The sequence below is a fragment of the Rutidosis leptorrhynchoides genome, chromosome 3 (assembly GCF_046630445.1).
Source record: "Rutidosis leptorrhynchoides isolate AG116_Rl617_1_P2 chromosome 3, CSIRO_AGI_Rlap_v1, whole genome shotgun sequence".
NCBI lineage: Eukaryota > Viridiplantae > Streptophyta > Magnoliopsida > Asterales > Asteraceae > Rutidosis > Rutidosis leptorrhynchoides.
The window spans coordinates 100,313,755-100,327,328 of record NC_092335.1 but is presented as its reverse complement, the minus strand read 5'-3'; the positions used below and the strand labels follow the sequence as shown (position 1 = coordinate 100,327,328).

The window sequence follows — 13,574 nt, the reverse complement described above, 5'->3', positions numbered from 1 at the left end:
TTTAACCACTTAAAATAAATTTTCGTAATTTTAAGAAATTTAGATAAGAAGTAGAATAAAAATCTATGTCCTAAAACTAGAATAGCGAGAAATAAGAAAGAAAAAGAGTTCGTCGGAAAAAGGTCGAAAAAGAAAAATGGTTGAAAAATAAAAGGTGACGGAAAAATAAAAGAAACTTATAAAACTTAAAAACACTTGACTAACCTAACCTTATTACTACAACTAACTTAAAATTATAATCGCAAATTGAGATTACTAATTGGAATGATAATTGATACATAGGAAAAAGTCGTCTAAAAAAAATATTAAAGCTTACAGGAAAAACTAAATCCCAAATGGAAATAACTTAAAAAGAAACTAAAACTTAAAAAGGCGTCGCAAAATTCTAAAGTACCTAAATCTTAGTCTAAAGAAAAAGCACTTAAGGAATTTTACGGCAAAGACTAAAAATCTAGAAGTAAAAATAACTATGGCAAAAATTAAGTTTAAAACTAAATATGAGCGAAAAATACAAATATTACGCTAAAACAATTAAAAATGGACAAAATATAAAAATATACAAAAAGTTATAAAAAGTACAATTTTTTTATAAAAATATTATTTTTATATTATTTTATAAAAGTATTAATTTAAATATATAAATAAAACTAATTAAAACTTAATATAACTAAATGATTAAAATTAAATATTAATTTAATTAAAACCTAAATCTTAATTAATTAATAATAATAATTATTACTCCGTATTAATTGCAGTTAGGGTTTCTGGCAGGCGTGTCAGAAAAAGCTCCGCGAGTCGCGGTATTTTAAACAGCAAACCCCGCGAGTCGCGGGGTTTCAAAATTCAAACCTGGAACAGTTTAAAACTGACGCGTTTTTTTTTTTTATTTTCTGTTTTAAATTTAATTAATCTATTTATATAAGTTAAATAAGACTTATCTTAAAAACTAAGATAAAAATAAAATACTTTATAATTTTATAAATAACAATCTAAAAAATAGATTTATATATATTTTTTTTTTTTCGGTTTTATATTTATAAAATATATTTATAAAATAAATTAAATAAAACTTATATTTTTACAAACTAAAGAAACTTTATAAAACTTAAATATTTATCAAACTCCTAAAAATATTTATATTTTTGTTTTTCTTTTTATATTTTCGAATATTTAAAACGTATTTTTATAAAAACGAATTTTAATAAAAGTAAACTAAAAATCTTTTTTTTTTCCTTTATATTAGCGTTGCGCTTCCGGCTTTTAAGAGATTCCCCAGCAGCGGTGCCAAAAATAACTTGATGTTAAAGCTAAGGGGTATAAAATATTATTAAATTTTACAAGAAATACTATTAAATACGATACAATTTTACACAAGATATTTATTTATTTATAGAATGTATATACTTAAACCTTGCTACAACACTTATAGACAGTGTACCTAATCGTACAGTAGTGTAGTTTTTAGTAAGTCCGATTCGTTCCACAGGGAATCTTTTTAAACAAAGCTTAACGCTATATTAGTTTACTTTTATAAAAATACAAATATATATATATAAGTAATATTATTATTATAAAGGGGGGTTTTTACCGTTTAATGACCGGTTTGTCGATTTTAAAATTTTAGTCGCAGTTAAAACCAAATGTAAAATAAATAAATACAAGACTTAATTTAAAGCGTAAAGTAAATAACGATAATGAAATTGTGAATAATAAAAGTGCGATAAAATAAACTTGCGATAATTAAAAAGTACGATAATTAAAAGTGCAATTAAATACAATAACAATAAAAATGCAATAATTAGAAGTGCAATTAAATATAAAATAAAGGAAATTAAATATGAAATAAAAGAATTATGCTTATTTAAACTTCCGTAATCATGATGTTTGACGTGTTGATTTTAGTTTTATGCCCATGGGTTAATTGTCCTTTGTCCTAGATTATTTAATATGTCCGTCTGGTTTTTGTCCATAACAGTCCATCAGTCATAAATATAAAGTGCGAGTGTCCTCGTCAAATTATCCTTATACCCGAAGTTAAATATTCCAACTAATTGGGGACTTAAACTGTAACAAGATTTTAATACTTTGTTTAATAATTACACCAGGATGTCGACTGAGTGTAACCCAAGGTTTTAATATTTTGTTATCAATTATACCAAGTGTCCTTGTATATAATTTCACCCCTGTTTTAATTATTCTAGTGGCTATTAATCCATTCCCGTGTCCGGTTAAATGAACGATTATTCGTACATATAAATACCCCGCCCATCGTGTCCGATTGAGTGTATATGGTAATTTATAGGGACGCCCAATTGTAAATCTTTATATTAACATTAACAAACTATCATTTAGTTAAACAAATATAAAACCCATTAATAGCTCATAGTCTAATTTCCACAAGTGTCGTTCTTTTGTCCAAACCCCAATTATGATACAAAGCCCAATTACCCAATTTTAGTAATTAGCCCAACATCATGATTACTTCGGATTAAATAAGCATAATAATAACTTAGCTACGAGACATTAATATAAAAAGGTTGAACATAACTTACAATGATTAAAAATAGCGTAGCGTTACACGGACAGAATTTCGACTTACACCCTTACAACATTCGCTAACATACCCTTATTATTAAGATTAAAATTAAAATTAAAATTAAAATTAAAATTAAAATATAAATTATATATATATTTTACGTATATAGATAGAGAGAATGATATATGATAGATTAAAAATGCTCAGAATTCGGTTGCTTTTATAGGGACTTTTAAAACTTGGGGCTCCGCGACTCGCGGCCCTTTTGGCCTTCAAACTCCGCGAGTCGCGGAGTTTGTAAATACAGCTCAGTCCCCTTTGGAGTCTTTCTTGCCGACGATTTATTTATAAATATAATATATATATAATTAATATAATTAATTATATATTATATTATATTTATATACATAGTTAACTTGTAATTTTTAGTCCGTTGCGTCGAGCGTTGAGAGTTGACTCTGGTCCCGGTTCCGGATTTTCGAACGTCCTTGCGTACAATTTAATATCTTGTACTTTGCGTTTTGAATCTTGTACTCTTGTAATTTCGAGACGTTTCTTATCAATAATTGGAACCTCTTTGATTGTCTTTTGTACTTTTGAGCTTTTTGGTCGTTTGCGTCTTCAATTCGTCGAATCTATCTTTTGTCTTCACCTTTTATTATTTAAACGAATATCACTTGTAAATAGAAAAATTGCAACTAAAAGCTTGTCTTTCTTGAGGAATAATGCTATAAAATATATGTTCGTTTTTAGCATTATCAGTAAGTATTATAGATAAAATTGTTATTAAAATTATCATTATTATAATTAACAATATTGTTATTATTAGTAATATAATTATTATTATTATTACTATTAAAATTATTATCATTAGTATTAAAATGATCGATAAAAGTATTGTTATTATTATTACTAACAATAATATTGGAATTAACATTTTTATTTTCATTAATACTAGTATTAATATCATTGTTATAGTTATTAAGATTATTATAATTATTATTAGCATAAGTATTATTATTAACAATATCACTATTATTATTAATATTATCATTATTAATAAAGTTATTATTATTATCACTAGTAAAACATTAATATCAAAACTATCATTTTTAACAAATAAATATTTTGTACATAAAAACACACTTATTATATATACTATAATTATATTGACATTCCATATAACTATATGAAAAATATATTAACATTATATATATAGTTACATATAACAAATTAAGTATTTTTTTTAATATAATACTATATATATATATATATATATATATATATATATATATATATACTAATATAACTATAATAACCATTTTAGATATATATATAAAAAATAAACATATATAACACATAATTTAAGATATAATATAAATATATGATTTTAAATAAAATTTAGTATAAATTTTGTATAACTACAATTACATATATGAAATTATGTGATTTCCATTATGTATATTAATAAATATACAAATGATATAGGTTCGTGAATCCGAGGCCAACCCTGCATTGTTCAGTTTCGTCATATGTATTTTTACTACAAAATACAATATGTGAGTTTCATTTGCCCCTTTTACTCTTTATGTTTTTGGGCTAAGAATACATGCAAATGCTTTATTAACTATTTTACTATATTTATATGCGTGAGTTCACTTGATTCCCTTTTACTCTTTACATTTTTGGGACTGAAAATAATGCGCTGTTTTTACAACTGCTTTATTAAATGCTTTTGAAATATGTTTTGAACTAAGAATACATGAAATGCTTTTATAAATGTTTGACGCGATATGACACAAGCAAAACATTCCTTGAATGAATTATTATGCAGATAGAAGTTCTCTTGATTATGATTGAATTAGTTGGACGTGATAATTGCCACTAATTGTTATGAATTTTTTCCTTGATTATTTTTGCTTGGTAACCTAAGAATTAGAAACGGGTATGGCCCTAATTCACGCGAATCCTAAAGGTAGCTACCGGGTTTAACACCCCCACCCAGAATGTTCACTAGACGGAAGAGCTAGTGGGCGTGGTGTTTAGTACTTCGAAGTTTATATGATTATTATACAGACGAGAGGTTCTGTTTTGGGGATATTATTTATGCGCATTATATGTTAAGGTCGGTTACCAAGCCAAGCTATGAAAGCAAAGCGAATGTTATGTATCGAGTGAATGATTTTTATACACAGGTTATGTGTATTAGTTTTGTGCACGAGATATGTGTACGGTTACTAAGATTTATGAAAAATGGTTTCATACACGAGAAAGGTGTACTGTATTTAAAGATATCGCATGTACATTACAGGTGGGTATAGGATTCGGGCCCATTTGTACCATGCAGCATTTAAATCTTGTGGTCTATCAAAAGTACTGAATTTTATTGTTTACGATAAACCTATGAACTCACCAACCTTTTAGTTGACACTTTAAAGCATGTTTATTCTCAGGTATGAAAGAAACCTTCCGCTGTGCATTTGCTCATTTTAGAGATATTACTTGGAGTCATTCATGGAATATTTCAAAAAGACATTGCATTCGAGTCGTTGAGTTCATCAAGATTATTATTAATTCAATTATAGTTGGATATATTATGAAATGGTATGCATGCCGTCAACTTTCGATGTAATGAAAGTTTGTCTTTTTAAAACGAATGCAATGTTTGTAAAATGTATCATATAGAGGTCAAGTACCTCGCGATGTAACCAAATGTAATGTATTCGTCCAGATGGATTAGGACGGGTCCTTTCACTATAATCTTATTATGTTGCCCTTCAAGAATGGAGGTCAGATTACCTAATATTATAGAGCAATAAAATAGCTTCAGGAGTTGATAAATTTCTCATACCTGATTTTGAGAACATTTTGTTTAAGGGTAGTTACTTAGTTATCACCAAACTTGGTGTTCAGAAATATGTTGAGAAATATAAGTTAGTATCTCACGAACGGAAAGTCACTGATTTAACCCAGTATCTTATGACGATCTGTTTCAATGAAGATGGCATCAAACTGTTTTTGTAAATGTGTTGTGTGTTGTCATTTACAGCTTCACATGGTGGTTCATATGACACCTTAGTCTGCTAATATATATATATATATATATATATATATATATATATATATATATATATATATATATATATATATATATATATATATATATATATATATATATATATATATATATGTAATGCTACTTCTTTAAGCCAAAAGCTACTATCTATGTAATGGCCCTATCTGACAAACTCTTTTGTTAACTCTGCTAATATAAATGTAATTCTATTTTGTAATGCGAACAGCTAAAATCACACTTTCAAAAGGATATCATCAAATGCGCCGTAGACCGCAGCAACGCGCGGCTGGTCTTTTTTCTAGTTATCATATTTAAGTGGTTAGACTTTTTTACTCACTTGGTTCCTTTATTATATCCCATGTTGCTAACAGTGTCTCTCAGGTTATTTTTTTTCATTTAGAATCCTTTGGTTATCAAAATTTTACAATCCGCATCACTCCGTGAACTTGCCATCCAAATGATGCGTTAAGTACCATCACTTGAGTAACACGTGATGGGTATTTTTCATCTTTTCAATTACTTTCAGCCTTCAATACGTTATATCTAGCATTCCTCCCTCACATCTCTACAAACATGTCTGGAACAAAAGCAACCTAATTAAATCAAACCTTGAAATCTATATCAAACCTTGAACAAGACCCACAACCTAAAATCTAAATCCAACATCAAAAATCAAATCGAAAACTCCGAAACTTTAATCAAAAATTCGTGAATCATCACCATCTACTCTCTCAAATACTTCAACCCAATCATCCCATCCTAACTCTCCTCATGATTCTGTTGGACTTTTTCATTCGGCCAAATGCATGAATTTGGCCAAACAATCCATTAATACCTCTACACCACCCAGTACTCCAACCGTAACTCATGCATCTTCACCAAATGTATCTGTCACTCCCACTCACTCTCACACTCCCTCTAACACTTCTCCCGAATCTACTCCTCCGCCACCTGGACATACAATGACTACCCGTGCCATGGCCGGTATTCATAAACCAAAAACCCCGTTTAATCTCCACGCCACTACAACTCCTTCTCCGATTCGTCGTAATCCTCGTGAGGTTCTAAATGATCCTCACTGGAAGCGTGCCATGACGGATGAGTTTCGTGTCCTTATTAAAAATGGGACTTGGGAACTAGTACCTTGTACACATGATATGCATGTTATATGTTCTATGTAGAAGTTTAAACATAAAATGTGTTCTGACGGTTCTTTTGAGCGATACAAAGCTCGTTTTGTTGGTGATGGCAGGTCTCAACAGGTTGGAATTTATTGCACAGAGACGTTTAGTCTCGTGATAAATCCGGCTACGATACGAGTGGTCCTCAGCTTAGCATTATCCAATGGTTGGGATATACGACAGTTGGATGTTAAAAATGCCTTTCTTCATGGCAATCTCAACGAGACAGTTTTCATGTATCAACCAATGAGATTTAGAGACCCATTACATATTTACATCCAGATTATGTGTGTCATTTAAAGAAATCTCTATACGGTCTTAAACAGGAACCCCGGGCATGGTACCAACGGTTTGTCGATTTTGTTGCCACACTTGGTTTCACCCACAGCAAATGCGATCACTCTATCTTCATCTACAACAATGGACATGACACTGCTTATCTACTCTTATATGTCGACGATATTATCCTGACCACCTCCTCGGATGTTCTGCGACTCACAATCATCAAGCACTTATTCAACGAATTCACAATGAAAATATGCACGTGAAATAGTGGAACGCGCGAGTATGTCATCATGTAAACCAGCAAGAACACCTGTGATACTAAATCTAAACAAGGTTCCGAAAACAAGAAACCCATACCACGATCCATCTTATTTTCGCAGTCTGGCACGCGCATTACGGTACTTAACCTTCACTCGCCCAGATATTTCGTATGCAGTACAACAAATTTGTCTCCATATGCATGCTCCGTACGACTTGCATATGCACGCCCTTAAAAGCATAATACGCTATATTCAGGGTATCTTGCATCATGGTCTTCATATGTCTCGATCTCCTACGACTAATTTGGTATCCTATACAGATACCCAATCCTTCTTTGCCTTTCCTTTCATGGAAAGAAAATTGGGAGATTAGGAGATGCTGATTGGGCTGGTTGTCCGGACACCCGAAGATCCACATCCGGATACCGAGTTTATCTCGGTGACAACCTCATTTATTGGTTCTCTAAACGTCAGCCCACTCTCTCGCGTTCAACTGCCGAAGACGAATATCGTGGCGTTGCTAATGTTGTGTCAGAATCATGTTGGTTGCGAAATCTCCTTCTTGAACTGCATCGACCAATACACAAAGCTACTATTGTATACTGTGATAATGTGAGTTCCATCTTCTTGTCTAACAATCCCATTCAACATCACCGGACGAAGCATATTGAGTTAGATATACATTTGTCCGAGAAAAGGTTGCACGTGGTCAAGTTCGCATCTTACATGTACCTTCGCGTCATCAAGTTGCATATATCTTCACTAAGGGATTGCCTTTGGTTCTATTTGATGAATTTAGGGACAGTCTTAACGTCTGTCTACCACCCGTTTCGACTGCGGGGACTATTAGCTGTATATTGTATATTATCCATATTTAGAAGATTGCAGCATATGTGATAGAATTATATACGATTGTATCTGAAAATCAGGAAGTTATTTAGGCCACACCTTGTATAAATACAGTCGTCTATGATCAATTAAAGGCATCCCAGCTTTGTAATCTATCAGCAAGTTACCAAATTTTTACTTGAAAAAAAACTTCAAGCTCACTATTTTGATTCCCCTCTAGAGATTATGCCCTGTGCAGTCGCACGTGTAGCCCACCTCAGATCTGACCCTGGTTGAAAACATACAATAACTTTTTAATTATCATATCATACAAAAGAAGTGATGTTTTCACAACGTGGATGACATATTCAACATTTGTTATATTATTTTTCAAAATATTTTTTATAAGATCTTTTACATCCTCTTAATTATACACATACAAACATATCTTTGAAATTACTTTAAAACTAGTGTAAAAACTAGTGGATGTATTAAAATAACGTGTGAACATATCACCTCTAATCTTACAAAACATATACCCTTTATACAGAAAAATACATAATTACACGATTGGTCCTAAACTTTGTTCAAAATTGCAAGTATAAGACGTAACCCTTTTTTTTTTGAAGTGAATGCCCGCGACTTTTGTACATATCACCGGTTAGTCCTTAACACTAACGATCATTAACTCGATCCCATAAAGTAGGATCATATCATCATATTGGTGACAAATGAAAAGAACTTTGTACATCATTTTTTTTTTCTTTTTACACCCTTAGTTCACCTTCCAATTTCATCAACTTTATTTTCATCCTTACACAAACACATTACACAAACACAAACTCGAAGAAAATCAAATGCAAACCTATATAAAAAATCACAAACACAAAATCAGTTAAACCTAATTAAACTCTAATCAAAATCAAATCCAAACACAAACACAAGGACGTTAAATTAGAACCATGACATTTTGATCTACTGTCATACACTTTTTTTTTTTTTGCGAACTTATTTTAAAAGGATCTTCATCGAAAAATGAAGATTCAAACTAGAGATACAAAGAAAGTACAATCGGGCAGGCTCAAAACGAGTTAGCGTCACACTATGACACTAACTCCAACCAAGCCACACCATAGACCCCAACTCAATACATCCAAAACAAGGTTTGAGACCAAACAAATACATGATGAACAACTCAAAAATTAACAACTAAGAAACTAAAATAAACGAGATTAAGACGGCTTGTTACCCTTCCAACACACACTTTTAACACATCCAATTAAATTACTTAAATTGTGTTCCATTTTATCACATAAAATTCTCATCTATATGGGTTTCCTTCGGAGTTTAATCACTTTTTGTGACGACCCGGAAATTTTTGACCAAATTTAAACTTAATCTTTATATGTTTCCGGCATGATAAGCAAAGTCTGTAATGTTGAAATCTCAAAAACTTTGAACTGTGTTCATTTATTCAATTAGCCTTCGACTGTTCTCGACGATTCACGAACAACTATTTGTAAATAGATACATATATATTTTAAAATATAAATATATATATTCGAAATATAATTCGATATATTATATTATTTAGTTATTAGAAATAATTATGTAAAATAAAATAAAAATAGAATATTATAATAATTACTATTTAAACAAAGTATATTGTTAACACTTAAATTGATCAATAGAGTTTTATATATTATAAATGATAATTTCACTTGTATTTTTATTCATTCACTACAAAATTGTGTTCCTTTTTAGAATTACCCTCCAATATATTTGAATAAGAAAATTTAATAATGCATCATTTAAAGATAAAATAGTAATTTTAAGTGGAACTAGTAAAATGGGAAGTTGAGACGTCAATTCCTTCCCCCTAATTAAATAAATTATATGAGTATTTGTCTTTTAATAGAATTAATCAATTAATGAATCAATGGAACGATGTGACTCTGTATCCATTCACACAACTCAATGTGTTTCCTTTTTCCGATTAAACTACAAATTTGCTTTCCATCAATCAATATTTTTGAAATACTATATTAGTAGTATATGTTGTTGGAACACCACCGGGCCATTAATAATTCATAAAGATCCAAATGAGTAAAAGTAAAAGAGAAAATCAAGTTGCATACGAGTAAGAAAAACGGAATTTTATGACTTGACTTATGACCTCTATATATATATATATATATATATATATATATATATATATATATATATATATATATATATATATATATATATATATATATATATATATATATATATATATATATATATATATGTATGTATATGTATATCCGTAAATGATGTCATTCATATTTATTTTTTTTTTCTTCTGAAAATACTAATCTTTCTTTGTTAACCCACTGTTTCTCTTTCTTCGATCTATCTAACCATTCTCTACCCTTATAATATATATACACTTAATACTTATGCAAGAAACATAATCACACACCCACATTTTTTCATCGACATCACCACTACAACCACCGGTGACCCTAAACCACCATATTTATCTCTCACCGAAAACAACCTTAATCGGACCATCACAGACCACCGCGAGTCACCACCTTCCACCATATATATATATATATATATATATATATATATATATATATATATATATATATATATATATATATATTACGTGAACAACTACAACCAAAACACCACCCATCTTCTATTACTATTACGTGATCATGTTAATCGTGAACTAGGAATCACCATTTTCTTCTCTCTCTCTCTATATCTTCTCCAATTTTCTTCTCTCTCTCTCTATATCTTATCCCTTCTCTCATGATCTAGGAAAACCATCCCAAATTTTTTTACGATGACCATCACCACTATCAGGAGATCACCAAGATCACCATTAGTTGTTGTTTCTATTCGAATCTAAACCAAAACCAAACACCAACATCCGGGAACTAACACCAAGAGCAACACCCACCTGCTAATTTCCTATTAATATCTTGATATAGTTATTTTCCCCCTCGAAAACCAACCATAACCTACGATCATTTTCTGTTTCTGTTAGCGAGTCGAATACCCATGTGTTCCTGTTTTTGCAGCTACTAAACCACCACAAACTGCAGCTACATTCGCCACCCAACACCATCTCTTACCACCACGATATCCATCATAAACCTACTGCTACTAATCAGTTTTTTTTTTTATTGTTTTCAAACACGAAACCACGTCGATTACTATTGTTTCTGTTTCGGTTAGAAGTTGACGAGAAAACATTTTTAAAATAAAAGATGATGATGTTTTGGTAATAGATAGAAGATGATTACAAGTTTCTCTTCCTTTTACTTTGGTGGCCGACAACACATAAACCAATTAACATCACTTGATTATTAAATGAGTTAAGGTAATAGAAATTGGATATAGTAATTGACAATTGAGGCTACGGTACAAATTTGGTTCGGAGCAGTTGGTTGAAACGAAACAGGCTACAAAAATGTATTAGGACTACAATGTTAGTTGGGCTTTTAGCTAGTGAATTAGGCTGCTAGACTTTGGGTTTTAATTGGGCTTATGAAGCAAATTGGGCCACGGCTACAAGCCCATCGTCCTGTTTCCTGGTTTCTGTTCGTTGACAACACAAACACGCACACACAATATTAAGGTACAAATATTAATATTATTTGTATTATTCTTATCTTTATTAAAATGTTATTAAAGTGTTAATCTTATGAGCAAAATATGAAGATAAGATTAATTTAATAATTTAAAACATGTATATATGACAATAACTTTGAAAAAGTTAATTAATATGTTTACTAATACATTTATGAGAGATATATAATACAATATTGATAAATTACTTATGCCCTAAAAGATAATCATATAAATTAACAAGTATTGATATAATAATAAGTATTAAGATAAATATGATTATGATCATCATCATTAAAAATATTAAGTATGAAGTTAATTATGAGTATAAGATATTAAGATGGATATAAACACGCATATATGAGAAGGATAATGATAATTAAGAATTGAATATATTAAAATATGAGTAAGTTTAAATATGGTAGGAATTTGGATATAAACATAGGTATTGTTAAAAGATAAAATTATCATTATTATTATTATTATTAGTAAATCAATATTTTCAAAACTATTATTTTAACAAATAAATATTTTGTACATTAAATATATTTATTATATAAGTATACTAATATTATATAAAACTATGTTTTAACTAATACAATATTATAACGTTAATTGAATTATATACTAGTATCAATTAAGTATTATAACATATTATATGTATTAATAAAATATATATATAAGAATATTAATCTTATTACATAACAAAATAATATATAAACTTGTTCGATTACAATTATGTGTGTTAATATATATATATATATATACTTGATATAGGTTCGTGAATCCGAGGCCAACCCTATACTTGTTTAATGTCGTCATATGTATTTTTACTACAAAATACATTTGGTGAGTTTCATTTGATTCCCTTTTACTCTTTACATTTTTGGGGCTGAGAATACATGCAAATGTTTTATTAACTGTTTTACAATAATTATATGCGTGAGTTTCATTTGGTTCCCTTTTACTCTTTACATTTTTGGGGCTGAGAATACATGCAAATGTTTTATTAACTGTTTTACAATAATTATATGTGTGAGTTTCATTTACCTTTTTACCCTTTATATTTTTGAGCTGAGAATACATGCGCAATTTTTATAACTGTTTTACGAAATAGACACAAGTAATTGAAACTACATTATATGGTTGAATGATCGAAATCGAATATGCCCCTTTTTAGTCTGGTAATCTAAGAATTAGGGAATAGACACCCTAATTGACGCGAACTCTAAAGATAGATCTATCGGGCCCAACAAGCCCCATCCAAAGTACCGGATGCTTTAGTACTTCAAAATTTATATCATGTCCGAAGGAGGATCCCGGAATGATGGGGATATTCTTATATGTATATTGTGAATGTCGATTACCAGGTGTTCAATCCATATGAATGATATTTTTGTCTCTATGCATGGGACGTATGTTTATGATAAATGGAAATATGAAATCTTGTGGTCTATCAAAATTATGAAATGATTATTTATGTTAAACTAATGAACTCACCAACCTTTTGGTTGACACTTAAAAGCATGTTTATTCTCAGGTATGAAAGAAATCTTCCGCTGTGCATTTGCTCATTTTAGAGATATTACTTGGAGTCATTCATGACATATTTCAAAAGACGTTGCATTCGAGTCGTCGTGTTCATCAAGATTATTATTAAGTCAATTATAGTTAGATATATTATGAAATGGTATGCCTGCCGTTAACTTTTAATGTAATGAAAGATTGTCTTTTCAAAAACGAATGCAATGTTTGTAAAATGTATCATATAGAGGTCAAGT

At 29.8% G+C, this 13,574-nt stretch overlaps 1 protein-coding gene across 1 annotated transcript; it reads left to right on the top strand.

Annotated features, from left to right (window-relative positions):
- The first annotated feature begins 6,418 nt into the window (after positions 1-6,418).
- On the top strand, positions 6,419-8,279 carry LOC139900243 (uncharacterized). Its single transcript, XM_071883033.1, has 4 exons — positions 6,419-6,751; positions 6,794-7,029; positions 7,659-7,950; positions 8,217-8,279. Exons 1-4 carry the CDS (start codon positions 6,419-6,421, stop codon positions 8,277-8,279), a joined length of 924 nt encoding a protein of 307 aa, XP_071739134.1.
- Positions 8,280-13,574: the final 5,295 nt, after the last annotated feature.